This window comes from Musa acuminata, chromosome BXJ2-11, assembly GCF_036884655.1.
Source record: "Musa acuminata AAA Group cultivar baxijiao chromosome BXJ2-11, Cavendish_Baxijiao_AAA, whole genome shotgun sequence".
NCBI classification, from domain to species: Eukaryota; Viridiplantae; Streptophyta; class Magnoliopsida; order Zingiberales; family Musaceae; genus Musa; species Musa acuminata.
Window position 1 is genome coordinate 25,335,835 of NC_088348.1, and position 16,818 is coordinate 25,352,652.

A 16,818-nucleotide genomic window follows, 5' to 3' on the forward strand; every position below is an offset into this window, starting at 1 on the left:
GGACTTCCCGGTAATAGAAAGAAGCGAAGAGTGGAAGACAGGTGTGCCGCCGGAATGCTTTAACTAAACCGCTTCCCATGCATCATTACGTACTATACTAATTACTAACCTAAATATTTTTTACCTAAATTTTTGAAAAAAAAATATTATTAAAATTGCTGAAAAATAATTATCTTGACATTAATTTTTTATTATCATGTGAAAACATGAATTGTTAAATTAATTGCTGAAAAATAATTATCTTGAGGTTTGAAATTTTCAATTATTGTTAAATTTTAAACTAAATCCAAATTAACTTATACTTAATGCTGTGCTTTTAATTTAATTAAATTAAATGACATATTAAAACAATCAAAAGGAGGTTCTCTTTTGGGATTAACTGAAACATCAATTTCTTAATATTAGTAAAAGCCACTTCAATCCCAAAAATACTCTGCTTGTTTATTTTGGTTAATTTATATTGTAATTTAAGTAAAAAAGGTTTATATTATTATTTAGTTAGGAATCCATATCTTTCTTCATCTCATATATTTGATCTATTGTCTCTATATGTGAATTGGGTTGATGACAATGTTTTTTTTTTTTTTTTAATTATCAGGCTTTAATAAAATGTTTAATATGAAGATGATTTAATAATAGATTCATCTCCTATTTTATAAAAAAAATAAATTGTATTTTATGATATTTAGAATTTTCCTTTAATTAATTATAAATAGAGATTGAGACTAAATAGAAATTTCAATTTAAGATAAACTATATTTTTATTACTAAGCAATAAATTGTGATTCAATTTATTTAATAAGGATTTATTCAAATAAATATGCTAGCATATTGGAAAACCATCCAATAAATAATATCACATCTTGTATGATTCAATTGGGAAAATTAAACTAGGAAAACAATCAATTTTCTAGGAATTAGAGTTTATACTTCTCTAATTCGACTAGCAAAATGAATTTTCAATTATGTACATTTTTTATTTTCAATATATGATTATTAATTACGAAAGAGAAATAAATCATCAAAAAGTTTATTCAAAATATTAAAATGCACACAGTATATATTTCATTATTTACATATTTATTTGTACTTTTCATACATTTTTAGTCATCACTTACTTAAATCAAAATTCACATCCATCTAAATTAAGCTAAGACTTATCCTCTTCCACCATATTGGATTTAGGAGCATATCAGGACTCTCAATATTCATGTGAACTTGTAAAAATGATATTTTATTTGGGCTATCGTCTTAATTTTTTTCCACTTAATAATTATTATCCCCACATCATTAATTTTAATTACTAACAATATTTAACTTTGGATTAGGGGTTTGATCACATACATAATTTCCGCGTGTGCTACTCGTTTTGAAACAGCATAGGGTGTTTTTTACCAAATCAAAAGGTGCCACGTACATTCCGTGAGTTTTTGTCTACGAAGATGCCTTTATAGCGACGAGTTGGATCTCTCGGTTCTGTATGAAGAGCGAGCTTGGGAAACTCCGATGGAAGCCGAAGCGCCGGGAAACGGCACCGGCGACGCCAAGGCAATGGGGAAGAAAGGCGTGCCCGAGTGGCTCAACAGCTCGCTCTGGGCGTCCTCATCCTCGCCCCCCGCCTCTGCCTCCACTACCGCCGCTGCTCGTTTGCCCCGCTCGCCGCCCTCTCCCAAGATCGTAGCCCCCGCGCGGGCTCCGATCCCCAAGCCTCCACCGCCCCCTCGGCCGCCTCAGCCTCCGTCGGAGGCCCCGAGGCCCTCGGTCGATGCTCCGCCAGATGATCGGAGCCCCTCGCGGTTGTCGCAGGAGGAGGTCTCCCGCCAGTTCCAGCTCTTAGCCGAAGTATAATACGTCATTTTCTCGTTATTTCCGTTCCATTTTTTGTTTATGGCTGACGAATCCGTGTTCAGTTGTCGAAGAAGGTGGTAAATATTGGAGAACTGCGGAGATTGGCCTCGCAGGGCATCCCTGATGGCACTGGAATCCGGTCGATAGTGTGGAAGGTCTTGGTCTCGAAAGAATCCATGTTTCTGTCACGTTCTTAGTTAACACTGTTCTGAGTTTGATGATTTCTTTTGCTTAATTGCCCTTGAAAATAAGATTTTGGTTACAAGTTTTTGCCTCCCTTTGTTGGCAATGGAAAAAAGCTGAGGTTCTTGAATACGAACCTTTTATGTCACATGTTTTGCCTTGAATTGAATACAATTCTTATATGATTCTCATTATTATTCTCATCAAGAAAAAAACAAAAAACTGTTTGTTTGCTTTGTTGGCAATGGATTATGTCATGCATTCAAAAGGATTCGAGCTCTTCAATTTCTTGTTCTTGAAATTGGCGCTAGAAAGTGACATTTTTTTTTTTTTTGTTGATGACAGCTTCTACTAGGTTATTTGCCATATGAACGTGAGTTCTGGATGCAAGAACTGGCCAAGAAGCGGTCTCAGTACAAGGCTTTTAAGGAGGAGTTTTTAATGAACCCTGTTGGTCTTCTTCAGTATTCTGTTTTTTGATTTACTATTTGACTGTTAAAATTATAGATTTTATATCTTTGGAGCTATAGACCTTTAGTCTGCTGATTTACTTCTTGACACTTGAGACATACATGGCTCATGAAAATTTCTGATTACAGAAGGAAGTTTGGAATTACCGCTGTTTTTGTGTTTGTTTTCTATTGTTGCATACTATAATTTTTGAAAGATTGCTTTTGCTAGTCAGTCGGAAATGGCACGAAGGTTGGAAGAATCTGTTGGCCATAAAAATGAAGCATTGGAAACTGGAGGTCGTGGCTTCCTGATGAGATCTGAAATAACTCATGATGAGCACCCTTTGAGCCTTGGGAAGACCAGTGTCTGGAATCAGTTCTTTCAGGTAAGGCTTTTGGGTCTGCCAGAATGTTTTTCTCATTACAGGTAAGCTGCTACTTCATACTTTTGTACCCATCTTGTGCTCATATAGAAGATATGTATAGTCATCAATCATAACTAGTTTAGTTCAAAAGAGTTTTTCAATAAGCAAGTTTATTAGCAGCCCTTTTGCATCATCAACTACCTATGAATTTTCATGCATAGATTGTATACTTTGTATGTATGAATTTTATGTACAAAGTTGCAAAAGTTGAAATTAGAATATAATCAACTGATTCACAAAAGATCTAATGTGCCATGGGTTCCCTCCTGTTTTTGGGGATTTACACCATGACTAAGGAATCTGCCTTTGTGATGGTCTTTTGACATTCACTACCCTTAGGTCTTTGTTTGCTTGACGCCATTATCATTTCAAATGTAAGCTTGGATAGATCCAGTAATACAAGCACTTGCAATGGTAGTGGAACTAGTATCAGAACATACAATAAACCCAAGGATAAGTTGGTCAAGTGACTCGTGGGTATTCATCTTGACTCACTGGTGGCGTGGGCCTTATTTGATAGCACTAGGGGTTTCAACTTTGCAGGTACTCCAGACCTCAAAAACTAAGGAACCCCTTTTTACAACCATAAGGACAACCATATGTATGAACCTCGTGCCTATACGGGTATAGAGGAAGGTCAATATACATAGACTTACCTATGCAAGTAGAGAGGCAGCTTTCATGGATCCTTTTCACAATCTTGTTTGTCCTATTTAGCTAACCACCAAAAGAATTGCAACAATGGGCTTTCCACAACATATCAACAATGGGCCTTCAACTCCTTCTAGGTACCTGGATCATGGCTGCCTGTGAATCTTCAAACTTGTATTTCATGGTATCTTTCTTAATCATGAGAGTCTCATCAATACTTCGGGAATCAATATATACAGCCTTAACCCTACAAATGGAGACCCCTTTTTCCTTAGCTCAAACTTTCATCAGGTCATAAAAGAGTAGCCTTACCATTGTACCAAGTTTTGCCCTTGGCCATGGAACTGACTATTCTAAGGATTTCTTTAGTTCACATTATGAACATATTTGGAACTACTTGTGCAAACTCTAATGCTTTGCATAGTCTACATATAGAGGAATCATCCGATGATAACAAAAAAATGCATGCTAAGTGTCACTGAGGTTTATGTCTATTTTGGAATGGATTTTACTTAAGAGTGGAAGGTAATTTTCATTAAGAAAATCCAATTTCTATTTTTTTTTTGGTGTAAAACCTAAGATGTGGAAAATCCTTGTATATTTGCTTAAAATATGACATTTATTTTTATGTAAATGTCGACATGCTGTCACGGACTTAGCTAGAATTGCCCAAGTCATGAGGCACCATTGCGGCAAAGTCACGGACTTAGCTAGAGTTGCCTAAGTCGTGGAGCACCCTTACGCCAACTCCTTAGACTTAGCCGGGATTGCCTAAGTCATGAGACGCCCTTGCGACATATGCGTCCGCAAAAGGTCAACCTAGTTGTAACATCGTATAGGTCCCGAAGGACCTGTAAAATAGAAAGTTGATTAGATTGAAAATAAGTGACGGACAAGTCTCGATGTCTCGTGAAGAGGGAAGCTTTATAAGCAATTCAGCGAGCACCTTGAGTACAAGAGAGAAAAGAGAGAAAGGTGAAAACAAGGACTTTAGAAGGTAGAATGAACAGTTGCAAGTCCACAAACAACTGCTCACCGGGTGCCGAGCGCGAAGGCAAGTTCTCATCAAGTTAACGTGCTAACTTGTGAAGATTGTTCAACACCCGATACTACCTTGAAGTCCCATCCCCCCTGGTGCTACCCGGGGGGTTCCAGGGTGTTGAGATGGCTGACGTTTCGCGTGAGGTTGCGGTTTGCAAAAAACAGGCTGTGGCATGTGAAAACGGAGCCATTTTGGGGCAGTTTGGCCCAGCGTGGCGAGTGGTCGCACTGCAACACTGTGAACTGTCGTTGCTTATATTTTTCAAGCAAAAACACACTAAACCAAGGCAAAACATGCTGTCATGTCTCTATACAAGCATGCAAAAGCGACGAACGATTCGTTAAACGAAGTTGTTGCGGGTGCGCGACGATCGTTCGTGACATACTCCCCCACTTAAGTTGTTGATGCCCTCATCGATGCATGCTGGAAGGCTTTGATGGCTGCTTCTTCATGTCGTAGGGTGTCTTTAGGCTCCCAACTGGCTTCGGTCCGAGAAAGCTTTCTCCACTTCACCAAGTACTCAATCTGCTTAGCTTCATTGGGTAGCTTCGTCTTGCGATCCACTAAAATGGTTTCGACGCGCATATCGTTGGAGGCTCTGGTTAGGGTTAGCCAAGTTGGAATACTTCGGGAAGCATCTTACGGATCTGAGTGGTAGGCCTTCAAGTTGCTGGCGTGGAAAACATTATGAATTTTGAGCCACGCCGGTAGCTGCAATTTGTAGGAGACGTTGCTCACCCTACTGATAATTAGGAAGGTTCCTTCATACTCGTGCACCAATCCTTTGTATACTTTGTACCTAAATAATTGGAGTGATGCTGGTTGAAGCTTCACCAACACCAAATCGTCGACTTTGAACTCCTGCGGTCGCCTTCCCAAGTCTGCCTACTTCTTCATCTTTTTGGCCACATTCTCCAAGTAAGCCCGCGCAATATCTGCATTTCGGTGTCATTCTTTTGCAAAGTGATATGCTGACGTACTACTCCTTGTATACCCGATAGCCAAGGTGTGAGGAGTCGACGGTTGTTGTCCTATAATGATCTCGAAGGGACTTTTGTTGGACGTAGAGCTCCGCTGCAAGTTGTAAGAGAATTGGGCTCTGTCCAACAGCTTCATCCAATCCCATTGGTTGGCACTCATGTAATACCGAAGATATTGCTCAAGGAGCGAGTTTATCCTTTCAATTAGCTATCGGTCTAGGGGTGTAGGCTTATGGAGAAGTATAGCTTAGACTATAATAATTTGAATAGCTCGGTCCAGAATCGTCCTAGGAACCGAGCATCAAGATCACTAATGATATTGTGCGGGACTCCCCAATACTTCACCACATTCTTCATCATCAGCTTGGTCGCCTTATCTGTTAAACAATGTAGGGGTGCAGCAATAAAAGTTGCATGCTTTGAAAATCGATTGACCACCACGAGTATCGATTCGAGTCCCCCTACCGTCGTTAAGCTTGATATGAAGTTCAAGGAAATGCTCTCTCACGGCCTTTTTGGTACGGGCAACAACTCCAAAAGTCCCACCGGCTTTCGTTGCTCCACCTTATCTTGTTTGCAAGTAAGGCACGTTCGAACATATTCCTCCACATCAGTCCTCATCTTCGGCCAGTAGAAGGCCCTCTCCACGAGAGCCAATGTTCGGTGAATGCCCAGATGTCCTGCCCAAAGGGAATCGTGACACTCTCTCAAGAGTTCACGCCTCAAATTGTCCACTCGAGGAACATAAACCCTATTCCCTTTTGTGTAGATGAGTCAAGCCTGGATCCAAAATCGTCGTGTCTTACCTTCTTTGATTAGTTGCATCAGGGTTACTGCCTGGGGATAACTGTACAGTCCATCCTTGATCCTAGAAAGGAAGTTGGAGTGTAGCTGACTTGCTTGGCCTCCGCCCTCCGGCTGTATGGCATTCACCCGCTCCACTTTCCGGCTCAACGTATCGATCGCGACATTTGCTCTTCCGGGCTTGTACTCCATTGCCATATTAAACTCGGTCAGGAAGTCTTGCCATCGTGCTTGCCTTGAGGAGAGTTTCTTTTGAGTTTGGAAGTAACTCAAAGCAATGTTGTCCGTTCTTAGCACAAATCGTGATCCGAGAAGGTAGTGCTGCCAAACTCGTAGACAGTGGACCATCGCTGTCATCTCCTTCTCGTGCACCAGATACCGCCGCTCGGTCTCATTGAGCTTGCGGCTCTCGTAGGCTACCGGGTGTCCCTCCTGCAGGAGTACTTCCCCAATAGCGAAGTCTGAAGTATCTGTATGGACTTCGAAGGGCTCCCCATAGTTCGATAATTTGAGCACCGATTCTTCCAGCACAACAGCCTTTAGATCTTGGAATTAAACTTCACATATGTCATACCATCTTCAAGGCCGCTCCTTCAACAACTCCGTCAGTGGAGTTGCGCGCTTCGATTATCCAACTATGAAGCGCTAATAGTAGCTGACGAAACCAAGGAAGGATCTTAGCTTCGGTACCTTCTTTGGAGTTCGCCATTCCACAACAGCTTGCACATTTGATTTGTCCATTCGAATGGAATCATCATCGATTCGATGCCTCAAGAATAAAATCTCCGTTTGAGCAAAATAGCACTTCTCCATTTTCACGAACAAAGTGTTCTCCCTGAGAACCTTGAAAATTGTCCGAAGGTGCTCGACATGCTCCTCGAGCGTTTGGTTATAGACGACTATATCGTCCAAGTGGACGATCATAAACTTATCTAAATACTCCTTAAATAGTTGGTTCATAAGAGTGCAGAATGTGGCCGGAGCGTTGGTTAAGTAGAAAGGCATCACTAAGAACTCAAACGCTCCGTACCTGGTCACGTAAGTAGTATTCGCTTCGTCGCCTTCAGCGATGCGCACTTGCCAATGCCCCGACCGAAGATTGAGTTTGGAGAAATACTTTGCTTTGCCCAATTGGTCGAACAAGTCCGCGATGAGCGAGATGGGATACTTATTTTTCATTGTTACCTTGTTGAGGGCTCAATAGTCGACGTATAGTCGGAGGCTTCCATCTTGTTTCTTTTGGAAGAGGACTAAATCTCCGAATGGTGCTTTGGAATTGCGGATGAGACCATTGCTTAGTAGTTCGTCTAACTGCTTTCTGAGCTCTTCCAACTCTGGAGAGGACATGCGATATGGCGGTCTCACTTTAGGTTTCACTCCAGGCTCCAACTCAACGTGATGATCCACGCCTCTACGTGGCGGTAGAGTTTTCGGCAACTCAGGTGGCATAACGTCTGTGAACTCCTTCAGAACATTTGCGACCACAGCAGGTTCATGAATGGCCTCCCCGTCGAGTGGCTCTAGCTTCACAGAAGCTACGAAGGTTAACTCTCCTTTTCCTACCCTTTTCTTCAATTGTAATGTCGATATTTATTAGGGGTCCTTGGTTCTACTCTGAGAGACGGGAACCACACAGTGGTCGTCGCCTCCCATCAGACATAGGGAGTTCAGGAACGACATTGACACCAACTTCGCCGCGTGCATGAACTCCATTCCGAGAATCACTTGGAAGTCGTCTAGTGGCACCGCCATCATGTTTATGCTCCCGCTCCATGTTCCGATCTTGATGGGAACTCCCTTTGCCAACTCGGAGATCTGCTTAGCCTCTGAGTTCACCACCTTCATCCGACTTGGGTTCTTCTCCAAAATCAGCCCAAGTCGCTTTGTTTCTCGATCGGCAAAAAAGTTGTGAGTAGCGCCCGTGTCCACCATTGCATGGGTTGTTTGGCCATTGAGCTTGATGTCCACGTACATCAGCTCACTGCTCCCTGCATTATGTGACTTTATCTTCGTGTTCTCCCCCACTTGATTCCACAAAGCATTCAACAAACGCATTGCTCCCATCCGGGTCCTTGCGACTCCTCATCGTCATTGCTGGATTCCGAACTACTCGAACTAAGAGCGATGGCCTTGCCCTTGTTCGATTTGGGGGGTGGATTAAAGCTGTTAAGGCATTGAGTGCTTGTTTCTGTGGGCATTCCCTCACCACATACGGTCCTTCACACATGCAACATCCGTCAGGTTTTGGGGCCTAGCCTTTTGAGCTTGGCCCTTTGTGGGAACTCTTCTTCCTTTGCTCGCCCCCGGGCTCCTTCCCTCGAGAATATTTTGGAAGGCGATTTCCTGAAGATTGTTTACTTTTCCCTCAGTCCTATGAGGAAACAAAGTCGATGAGCCTTTCTGCGACCACAATTACCCCGATCACATCGGTGACATTCCTTCGATGCAGTTCCTGTTGAGCCCATGGCTTCAGACCATCGAGGAAGCTGAACAACTTATCCTTCTCGGACATGCCCTGGATGTCCAGCATTAGTGCAAAAAATTGCTTCATGTAGTCTCGAATGGAAGTACTTTGGCGGAGTTGTCTCAGCTTCCTCCTTGCGACGAACTCTATGTTCTCGGGTAGGAACTGAGTTCTCAACTCCTGCTTCAATTCCTCCCATGTGTCCACTCGACACTGACCTTGTTGGATCTCCTCCCAACGGATTCGCCATCAAAGTTTTGCATCCCCATTCGAATACATAGTTGCTATTGAAACTTTGGTAACTTTAGAATCGAGCCTTATAGCTCGAAAGTACTGTTCCATGTCAAACAAGAAATTCTTAAGCTCCTTTGTGTCCCTAGCACCTCCATGGCAATGAGGCTCAAGTGCCCTCAAGTTTTGTGACGTTGCAACGTGGGTGTTGCTCCCTTCTGCATTTAGTGCCCTTGTGAGCGTTGTCACTCTAAAAGTGAGTTCCGCCACGACTTCGTGCAAATGTTGCACAGAGTCTTTGGTATCGTTTGTAAGTCGATCGACTAGGGCCTCAACCTTGTCGATTCGGGATTCACCTTCTTCTTGCGAGCTCTCTATCCTAAGAAGCCTTCGTTGGCCTTGGTAGAGTTCTTCCAAGCTCGCTTCAAGAACATCTAGGCGGGTTTCCGCCGTCGTGAGTCTCTCCTTATGGATTTTTTTCCCGATTGGTGCTTCAGATTGCGCCTCCTCTGCTCGCGGAGAGTAGCCAACTTCTCGCTCATCATGTTCGCTTCCACGATCCTCCAGAGCGGCTCCACCTGCATGAGAGCGAATTTGCACTTGCAGCCCACCTGCGGCTGCTTGGGGCAATGGTCCGGCTTGCCCCGTCTTGCTCGATTCGCCACGATACTTTACTATGGCGAGATTACGAAGTTTCTTTGTTGCTTGCTCGAATTGCTTGCCTGCTCTAATATCACAATGTCACGAACTTAGCTGGAATTGCCTAAGTCGTGAGGCACCTTTGCAGCAAAGTCACGAACTTAGCTGGAGTTGCCTAAGTCGTCAAGCACCCTTGCGCCAACTCCTCAGACTTAGCTGGGATTGCCTAAGTCATGAGGCGCCCTTGCGACATATGCGTCCGCAAAGGGTCAACCTAGTTACAGCCTCGTGCAGGTCCCGAAGGACCTAAAATAGAAAGTTGATTAGATTGAAAACGAGTGACAGACAAACCCCGACGTCTCGTGAAGAGGGAAGCTTTACAAGCAATTCAGCGAGCACCTTGAGTGCAAGAGAGAAAAGAGAGGAAGGAGAAAATAAGAACTTTATAAGGTAGAACGAACAGTTGCAAGTCCATAAACAACTACTCACCGGCTGTTGAGCGCGAAGGCAAGTTCTCGTCAAGTGATCGTGCAAACTTGTGAAGATTGTTTAACACCCAACACTACCCCGAAGCCCCATCTCCCTTGGTGCCACCCGGGGGGTTCCAGGGTGCTGAGATGGTTGACGTTTCGTATGAGGTTGCGGTCTACAGAAAACAGGTCGTGGCACATGAAAACAGAGCCATTTTGGGGCAGTTTGGCCCGGCGCGGCGAGTGGTCGCACTGTAGCGCTGCGAACTGTCATTGCTTACATTTTTCAAGCCAAAACACACAAAACCAAGGCAAAACATGCTGCCATATCTTTGTACAAGCATGTAAAAGCGACGAACAGTTCGTTGAACGAAGTTGTTGCGGGTGCACGACGACCGTTCGTGATAGTGCGGTGAGATTATTTTTTCCAAACTGTGAAAAGAAAATTTCTTAGAAAAATAAGACGGAGAGGAAAATCTTTCTCAAGCAAATTTTTTTTCTAGTTTTCTTTCCTTCTGCATGTATTTTGGTATCAAGATTTCTGCAAGGTGAAGCTACAGCCCTGAAATGGTATTTGTCCACAAATTGCTTTTCAATTACTTGTTAAATCTTTGCTTGTTTACAGGCATCATGCATTATGATGTTTACCCAAATTATAATTGTGATGCTGATGTCCACACGATTCTAACATTGTTCTATACTTCTATCAACTATTGGCATTTTCTTACAGATTGATTCTGTAACAATATCTGAATTGGGATGTTTCATAAATTTACCACATTTAGAGTTTCTGTTTTCGTAATTGGCTTCCTTTTTGTAGTTGTGGGATATCAATCTAATTCTAATATGTATTCATTTCATCTTATTTAAGGAGACAGAGATCATTGAACAGATTGAACGAGATGTAAAGCGCACTCATCCTGACATGCAATTTTTCTGTGGGGATTCATCCCTTGCGAAGTCTAATCAGGCAAGTGGTTTCTTATTCAACAGAGAGTAGTTTTCTTAAGTTGGTTGTATTAATTAACTAATTAACTAACTTCTATTCTTGGCAGGAGGCCCTGAGGCACATACTCATTATCTTTGCAAAGTTGAATCCAGGCATAAGATATGTACAAGGGATGAACGAAATATTAGCACCTCTTTTCTACGTGTTGAGAAATGATCCAGATCAAAATAACGCCGTATGAGTTCTGAAACGACTGCTGTGTCACCCATGCGACATTGTTCATAAATTTCTTGTTGTTTTGTGAATACAGAATCTGTTAGGACACCATATGTTATTCCCACTAATAGCAAAATACTTCCATTCTTTAATAGATCTCATTATATTTAAGATATATTTGATTTTTTTTCCCTTTGCATTACAAGTTTCTTTTTCAGAAACTGTTAAGATTTTCTGCCTTCAATAGGCTTTGTAGTTCTTTCAGAAACTATCTCTTTATTCACTCAACATTGTTTAAACTCGTTATGTTTTTGGTAGAATCCATTACTTTATTACAGTCAAGTCCTATTAGTCATATCCATTTTAGATTAAAATATTAGTATCTCCAGTACAGAGTGAGGTCTTCTGCTTCCATGGTCCTGTTTTCAAGATCCAAGTTTTTTGATACCTACTGTGACTATTCGATTTTCATGGATCCTTCTTGACATATATTAAGTGTTCATAGTGAGATGGCATGATGGTTGCCTTAACTGGGTGGGCAGCTGTTAGAGAGTCATTTTAGCTTCATAATGAGTTGCAGTTCCATATGAATTATGTCCATACAGCCTAGTAAATATATTAAAAAAGTAGAAATTTTTTGTATGGTGTAGTTTCTCATATTCTTTTGACAGATAGTGTACATGACTTCATGTTTACTACTATCTGCAATGTTTACAGAATGTTATTCTGTATGAAATATTGAATCATGTAAATTCATTTACTATAGAAATTTTGTTTATAACAACTGTTTTTTCAAACTACTCTTCAAGACTTTTTATTACATTTTGCTATATATCAGGTTACTCTCATTGGTTATTACTTGGCTATATGATAACGTATGCAGTAGTATCATCATTTTATTTCTTCTTCTTAAGTATGGTATAGTTTCCAGGTTAGCAGATGAGTGCATATGAGCCAAATCTAGGTGATTGGATTTGAACCATTTCTGTCGCTTTTTAATCTTGATAAATATCCATTCTCTTGGACCAAGTTATTTTGTTAACATTATGTGATGGTATCTGTTAACATGTTTCTATATGAAACTTAACGAGGAAGATATAGACAATTTATTTTACAGTGTTTTTTCTTTCAAATGACAAATTTGTGCTTTTCTAATCCTATTTTGTGGTGTCAAATCATTTTCTTGATTTTCTTTGGTCTCCTTGAACTTTAACTTTCGTTTTTTTTGTGCAGGTGTATGCTGAAGCAGATGCTTTCTTTTGTTTTGTTGAGTTATTGAGTGGATTTAGAGACAATTTCTGTCAAAAGCTTGATAATAGTGTAGTTGGCATTCGTTATACAATCAGTAAACTATCAGAGCTACTAAAGAAACATGATGGGGAGCTTTGGCGTCATTTAGAGATTACAACAAAAGTAAGAGAAATTACTAGAATTATTTTTATGTCATCCACCTGTAATTGTGATTAACATTTTGGAAACTGCCTCTGTGGTACACTTCATATAACATCTTGTTTTTCAGTTTTATGGACCAAGTTACTTGGTAGTGTGTACTACATGGTGTCTTTGGCATTTGTCCCTGGAATGTTGATTTAATTATGGAAAAGTTCTACTGCATGTAAATCCATCAGGTTCTAGGTAACTAGTTATATGAGATGCCTTGCCAGGATTGAATTATTCTTAAATGTTTTCCACTTATTTCTTTTAGTAATAAGGAAGTCCAACTTGAGCTAACTTGGTGTTTTTGGACTACAGAGGCAATAACCAAAATTGATTCCTACTTAATGTACACTTCATTCTAATTGGATCACTCTTTCCTTTTCCTGTTGTCTCCTCTATCTCCCATCATGCTTCTGTTTTTTTCAAAACCAACTAAATATTGGGTTTTTATTTGAACTTCTCAATTCTTTTTCACTATTCTATAGTCCCCTTGTCTATTTGTTTTTTTTTTTTTTCCCTTTTTTATATCTCATCTGTTCTGTCATCCTTATGACAGTACTGGTTCACATGTCACAGTTTTGTTAGGGGCAAAGATGAAATGTGCAGCAGAGTGCAGTCGACACATCAAAGAAGAGAATGCAATGTTTTGTTTTTTTCACCATAAGCAGAGGTGTCATAAAATAAGAAAACCGATTGTATGAACCACTATATTACAACGAAAACCCAGAGCCATCGTTAGCAAGCTGTGTTGCTTGCCGCTGGCTAGAGCATGTATTGTGCAGGTTCCCTAGAAACCTCCGCTGCTGTAGAGAAGGCACAGAAAAGATTTTATTTATCCTAATGGGTGGGGGGTCAAATTTTTTTGGTAATTTTCTTGGTAAAATCAGTAAATAAATCAAACTTTAGTCTTGGACAGGTTATATTTGACCTCATTGATCCGGCCTATCAGATATTGGTTCAAGTAGGGATTAGATGTTTTATTTTGTTGATGTTTTTGTGCTTTCTTAGTACAAACAGCAAATGATAGTTACAGTACTTTTAAAATTAAGCTGTTCGATCTAATTGGATCTGATCAGATCTAACCTAATCTTGACAGCTTTATTCAGAGCTGCATCAAGCATATAGCAGGCTTCAATTTTTAGTTTCCCCTGATTTCTGTAGTTTGTTGCCTTAAATTTAATATGATGTTAATTAAGTGATAATCATGTGTAGCTTGGGGACCTCGGAACTCATTTGTTGGTAGTACGCACATTTGAGGAAGGTTAATTTGTATTCTTGGAAAATCAGGGAAGTGTGGTCATCTCAGTTTACTGCTGGTTTTTTATGAATTTTTTTTTCATTGAATAATTTCCCCTTAGATGAGGATGCAATTTTGTGACTTCTGCCGGATAGTATCAATATGGATTGTGTTACCCTCAAATCATACTGTTAGTGGCCCTTTGGAAAGACAGATTAATTAACAACAATTATCATGCCAAATTCTTTTTCCAGTTGTCTTTTATGCTTATGCTTGAAGCAATTTGTCTTGATATATGGTATAGTATGGAAAATCATGTTGCATTTGCAGTTAGACATGCTTGATTCTGAGATTGTTTTCCTGATCACTATTAAGAATATCATACTGACAACCCAAGCATCATCATCATGAGGAGTTTTGTGCTGTGCTGAGAGTTTGCCACTGCCCCCTTGATAACTAGCACTAATTTGCACACGAAATGCTCGATGGTATGCACATGTCTGCCCAAGGACCAGTATACTACCTACCAGTACATGAAATTAGATTCTTTCTGTTAAATGCTTTGCATAAGTAGTTTTCTAGTTTAACTTTTTGGAGACTATTGTCGTTTCCTGCTAGTATGACTTAAATGTCTGTCTGCCTTGGTTTCTTAAGTGGTTTTCTAGTTTAAATTTTTTGGAGACTAGCGTTGTTTCCTGCTAATATGACTTTAAAGGTATGCATTGGTTTCTTAAGAAGTTGTCGAAACACAAAGGTATCTAACTGGTGGCAATGAATTTTTTTTCTTTTTTTGAAGGTCAATCCCCAATTCTATGCGTTCAGATGGATTACACTGCTTTTGACTCAGGAGTTCAATTTTGTGGACAGCCTTCATATATGGGATGCACTTTTAAGTGATCCCGATGGTCCTCAGGTATTGATGTCATTTTTTTTGTTTCCTTTGCTCGGTTAACGTGAAGTATCCTTGTGATTGCAGGAAACCCTACTTAGGGTGTGTTGTGCCATGTTGATCCTGGTCAGAAAACGTCTCTTGGCCGGCGATTTCACTTCCAACCTTAAGCTACTGCAGAATTATCCACAAACAAACATCAATCATCTCCTCTATGTTGCCAATAAACTGCATGGTTCTTCGGCTGGTTAAAGTTGCAGAAAGTATCATGGCATCGTTGTCTGTTGAACACTTGATCTATTTGTAAAGAGCTAAACTTGTTAAACAATGTAAATGATTGTACGAGAGCCAGTGCACTATTTGTGTGTTTTTGGTGAATTAAATGAGATTGAAACTAGTTGTCTTTCCATGTCCTTATGCTTAATCCGCTTAATAGTTGTGTCAATGGGCAATGCTGAGTGGTCTTAAATAGTTATCGAACACTGGATATTGTTCAAGAAACAATCCAAATCTTAAACAGGTAAGGACGGAGTTTGGGATGTATTAATACATCAAATATTACGACTATAAGTAGAGAATGAAGTTGTAAGTTTGATAATTTAGGAGGATTAAGTTTTAGCTGACAAACACAATGAATTTGTGTATGATTCAACTTTGAGAGCAGATGAAAAAGAAATATGAAATATAAACAAAATGTCCAAAATTGAAAGCAAATATTTTGGATTGAAGTTGTGATAAATATTAAATAATAACCACACACAGCAAAATTGGTAGGATTTCGAGAAACAAGAATAAAAATTCCTACGGCGTGATGTTGAACATTCATTTCTCGTACATATCATAGTCAAGTTCCCTCGACCCCCTCAAGCATGTTCAAGGGACATAGGTTATATTGCCCCAATCATCCTGATGAGAGACCCCAAGGCATAGATCACGAAGTCATGTTCGAGACACATGGGTCTAAAAACTCAACCCCCTAAGAGAGATACTTGAGACACATAGATCAAGCAGCTTTAGACCAACTCGAAGAATTGTATAGAACATTAGGACCCTCCCTCCAACCTTAACATTGCCACAAATCGAATGAAACCATTGTGCTTCAACACTTCTCCGTAAGAGTAATCGAAGCATACCTTCATCGACCAATTATCACCTGATATATGATCTTCACGTGACAATCGAGTTAGCATAAGAGAGGCAAAGCATACTCTCTCAGTTAGTCCACGTGAACATAGTCTAGAACAATTAGTTATTGGCTATCTCCTCCCTCTATCGCCTATGTGAACAAAAACCTAAGAGAAGACTATTAGAAGCGGTTAGAGACTATCTTTCTGTAGAATATTTTATGAAATATTCTGTCACTCTATTACTAGTTTCAATATGATTATGAGCTTTTATAGTGTTTTTACTTTTTTTTTTTATTTTTTTCATCTCACCTGTGGGATTAACTTGGATGTGAAAGAGATCGAGTTGAGAACCTATCTCGATCTTAATCTTCATGTACTCACCTCGAGGAGTACCGAGTTTGTACCTCGGGGGTATCTCAATCTAAGTCATGAGTCATATCAGGTTGAATAGAACGTTAATAACTTTTTTCCTTACCAAAGCACAAAAATATTTTAGTTGGACTGCCTTATTTAGGGCTGGATACAATCACCCTGGAAAATTTTCACAGGTCAGGTCTTTACATGCCACGTCACCCCTGACAGTCCGAACATCTGTTTTGCGACACATAATTTACGATATCAATCGGATTTGCGCAATCCATCACCGTTCATCTCTCTCTACGTGTATGCGTGTCGCGTTGGCGTCGAGCGGAACGCTGCGTGAATCAGCGGCACTGCTTGACGCGTGGCTTCTGCAATTGTTCTCCGACACGCAGTTCACACGATCCATACGGT

General features: G+C 40.4%; 1 protein-coding gene across 4 annotated transcripts; it reads left to right on the forward strand.

Annotated features, from left to right (window-relative positions):
• The first annotated feature begins 1,463 nt into the window (after positions 1 to 1,463).
• On the forward strand, positions 1,464 to 15,326 carry LOC135626444 (uncharacterized). 4 transcript variants are annotated; one of them, XM_065131733.1, is made up of 9 exons: positions 1,464 to 1,842; positions 1,911 to 2,003; positions 2,377 to 2,481; positions 2,699 to 2,869; positions 11,061 to 11,159; positions 11,245 to 11,373; positions 12,588 to 12,767; positions 14,825 to 14,941; positions 15,005 to 15,326. In XM_065131733.1, exons 1-9 carry the CDS (start codon positions 1,507 to 1,509, stop codon positions 15,167 to 15,169), a joined length of 1,395 nt encoding a protein of 464 aa, XP_064987805.1. In that variant the 5' UTR covers positions 1,464 to 1,506; the 3' UTR covers positions 15,170 to 15,326. The 4 variants fall into 4 exon arrangements, with proteins under 4 accessions (XP_064987805.1, XP_064987806.1, XP_064987807.1 ...); XM_065131734.1 differs by having other exon boundaries at positions 2,717 to 2,869; XM_065131735.1 differs by lacking the exons at positions 14,825 to 14,941; positions 15,005 to 15,326 and adding an exon at positions 14,004 to 14,818.
• Positions 15,327 to 16,818: the final 1,492 nt, after the last annotated feature.